The sequence below is a fragment of the Nanorana parkeri genome, unplaced genomic scaffold, assembly GCF_000935625.1.
Source record: "Nanorana parkeri isolate BGI_ZX_2015 unplaced genomic scaffold, ASM93562v1 scaffold2086, whole genome shotgun sequence".
NCBI classification, from domain to species: Eukaryota; Metazoa; Chordata; class Amphibia; order Anura; family Dicroglossidae; genus Nanorana; species Nanorana parkeri.
In genome coordinates this window covers 30120-33748 of record NW_017308354.1, presented here as the reverse complement: position 1 = coordinate 33748, position 3629 = coordinate 30120, and the positions used below count along the sequence as shown (strand labels likewise).

At 47.3% G+C, this 3629-nt stretch overlaps 1 protein-coding gene across 1 annotated transcript in view; it reads right to left on the bottom strand.

Annotated features, from left to right (window-relative positions):
* The window catches only part of WHSC1L1 (Wolf-Hirschhorn syndrome candidate 1-like 1), a 125680-nt gene extending 122590 nt beyond the window's left edge, over positions 1-3090 (bottom strand). Inside the window, exon 1 of the mRNA XM_018572617.1 lies at positions 2322-3090. Within this exon, the coding sequence (XP_018428119.1) occupies positions 2322-3050 (729 nt within the window). The 5' untranslated portion in view covers positions 3051-3090. The remainder of the gene's footprint in view (positions 1-2321) is intronic.
* Between the last annotated feature and the right edge of the window lie 539 nt (positions 3091-3629).

Here is a 3629-nt window from a genome sequence, read left to right as displayed (position 1 = left end):
CCTCCCCCCAAGGAAAAAAGGGAGCCGATATCCCGGAATCAGAAGGGGAGCCAATATCCCAGAGTCAGAAGGGGGCCAGTCTACAGGTGAAACTCGAATAATTAGAATATCGTGCAAAAGTAATTGCAGTAAGTGCTGCAAAAGGGGCCCAAACCAAGTACTGAGTACATATGCATGCTTGTACTTTTCAGAGGTCCGATATTGTTCTATGTACAATCCTTGTTTTATTGATTGCATGTAATAATCTACTTTTTTGAGGTTGTGGATTTGGGGTTCTTGGGGTTTTCATGAGCTGTAAGCCATAATCATCACAATTATGACAAATCACGGCTTGAATTATCTTGCTTTGCATGTAATGAGTCTATCTCATATATTAGTTTCACCTTTTAAGTTGCATTAGTGAAATAAATGAACTTTGCACGATATTCTAATTATTCGAGTTTCACCTGTATGTAGCATACGGCAAACTCCCAGGTGCACCATGACCCCCAGCAGAGCCGCACAGAGGGGGACCACTGAGCACAAGGCCAGTCAGGACAAAGAAAAGTTGCATAGACCTGGATAGTAATAACCACAAACACTCAGGGACTATGGGGGTGGGAGGGTTTTTACATATTTTGCGATTCCTGTAGATGGAAGAACCAATCATCTCTCAGGCCCGGTTCACACCAGGGCAGATCGGTTGCGCTGAACCGCTGACATGAACGATCCCATACATTCCTATGGGGACTGTTCATGCGCCTCCGCGAGATCCGAACCGCCTGCCTCCCAAAATGCTCCCTGAGCTCTTTTTTCCCACGCCGGTCAGAGCAGATTCCATATAGATTTGAATGGAAACACACTGATCAGCGCGTATTTGGGCATTTTTAATTGCGTTTATTAAACCGCCCTTTTAAAATTTGCGCTGAAACGCATCCGCCCTGGTGTGAATGGGGCCTCAGCTTGCTGTGCTGGCAGATGATTGGGGAAATTGCCGATTTCTTTCAGTTTCAATGATGATCAACCAAGACAGAGTGTGAATCTCCATTAGGCCTCATTCACACGACTAACGCGCGGCCGTATCGGGACGCTCACGGGAAGCGCAGGTGCTGCGTGTGATTTGTAGGCAGCAGCCTGTTCTTGTATGCCGCCGTAGCTCGCCCAAACTGCACCTCCATGTGGGTGCGGGTGTTCCTGCCCGGACGCAGACAGGTCCATCCGAGCAAGGACACCCGCACCCACACAGTTTGGGTGAGCGTACAGCCGTGTACTCCCATAGAGAAGAACAGGCTGCTGCGTACTAATCACATGCACCACCTGTCCTTCCCGGGAGCGGCCCGATACGGCCGTGCACGCCGCATGGATCTGTACAGGCTGGCTGTTAGTCGTGTGAATGAGGCCTAAAAGGGCAGAAATCCAGTGTACCCATCGCACTCCTGACCAAATAATACCCTTAGAGTCGGGTGGGTGCAGATGCCTCTGCAATCCAAGATAGGTGTATGTATAAAGTCACCCGCACTCTAATAGAATTTCAGGTCAAAAACGGTTTATTGACTCGATTGCCATCATATAGCACAATAGCTATAAGATGTGATAGCGATCGAGTCAATAAACCGTTTTTGACTTGAAATTCTATTAGAGTGCGCGTGACTTTATACATACACTTATCTGAGGCCTAAAGGGGACACAGACAGCCATAAAAACCTGACAGGGGATCCAATCCCTCTCCACACCATCCAAAACTACAAAAAAACACTATTAGGTATCAATCGCACTAATACACCGTGAGCTGTAGGTATAAATCATTTTTAGCAGGACCTACTAACTAATTTTAGGGGGTTCCTCCTTAAGGTAAGAAGATTTAGCAAAGCTCCTCTATAGAAAAAAAAAAATGCAAAAAATATAAAAAAGGGTTAAAAAAAAACAAAAAGTGAGAAGATTAGAACTATTAGCTTAGCTTTATTTCATGCACAGAAAAAGAAGGGCGGGAAAAGGGGATAGAAAAATAAAAAAATTAACAAAAAATAAAACCAAAATAAAATAAAATGGCCCTTTTAAGTTTTCGCTTTATTTAGAAAAGAGGGAAGAGAAAGTATAACAAAATAAATATTTGATCAGCAAAGAGAACATTAGTATGAGACCGATTACAAGCCAAATTTGCATATTAAACAAACGATAGGAAGCAAGCTCAGCTAGAGGACTATTCTACTCCCTACACCACGTGACAGCAACAAATACATCCAAAAATAACTCAAAATTGTTACATTCTTGTGATATAAAATCATTAAAAAAAACAAACAAACATCTGCAAATCAGATTAAAGCAGACACAGCGGAACTCACTATCTCCTCCTCCGGAGGGTCCAGTTTTTGAATCGTGTCGGGTTGGGGTTCCTCTACCGTCACCTCCTCGCGGTGGTGATGGTGATGGTGGTGATGATGATGCCTGCTGCTCTTCTTCCTCTTCTCCTTCCTTTCCCGACGTCGCTCGTGCTTTTTCCGGTTGAATTCGCCGGCCTGGAACTCGTGGCGGAGATCCCCGCAGAGCGAGGACTCGAACATCTCCCGCCCGTTCTGAATTGTCTTTGTGATTCTTAGTTTGATCTCCGGGGAGCCGGTCTTTTTGGGGGTAAAAGTGGTCGAGGAAGGAGGAGGTTGGAGACTCATCGGAGGGGAGGTGGGCTGAGGGGGAGACGATTTCAGCGCCCCCTCCTGAGGCCGCATGGCGGCAGTCTCCAGATGGTGGTAATACTCCAGGGTACTGAAGTTTCTGTTGCCGTACCCATTGGCCGAGCCGTTGGGGAACTGGGAATACGCTTGGTATTTGATCTGAGAGTCATAGCCCAGCGAGGACTGGTAGCCGTTGGTGAGGGTTGGCAAGTCCTCGGTGGTAGGCGTGTGGTACTGGAAGTCCGGCTGCAGACCAGAATCATAGGGCGTGTGACCGCCCTCGTCAGCCTGATCGCTGCTGTTGGCATCATCCTGCCGGTTGTTGGCTGAGTCGATGAGTTGAGGGGGTTGCTGGATTGTGTTTCCCATGATCCCTTGCATGAAAGAGAAGGAGAAATCCATTGTCGTGCTCAGGCATCATCAGCTTTCCCTTTCTCTCATAGGGCCTGGGGAGACAAAAAAGGAAGAAAAGTTCCATCTTTACAACAAATTACGGCAGTATGAGGTGATTGTGGTCATTACCACATCATAACATTTTAACCTTTCATCCCCAATATAAATAACCACAACAACAGCAGGCAAGCACAAGTCATCTGCGTAGCTGTACAGCCGCCCAAATCTAGGGATGCACAGATAACGGGTTTTCGGTATTGAGTAAGAGTACTGATATTTATATTTCGGTACTCGCCGATACCGCGTACCAATACTGGTACCTCCGGTAGCATGGATCAAGCTTCCTGGGCAATCAGGAAGACAGGCAGCGTGTCATTACCCGGGAAGCCGGCTCCATGCCGATTGGCCGATAAGTTGGCATCCATGCCAATCAGCAAGCCGGGAGGTGGGTCATTACCCCCTGCCCAGCCTCCCGATTGGCCAGGAAGCCGGTTTCCCAGCCAATCAGCATTGAGTCTGCTTCCCAGCCAATCATTACACATGTCCTGGCTTCCTGATTGGCCGGCTCCATGCTGTTTGGCTGGCTCG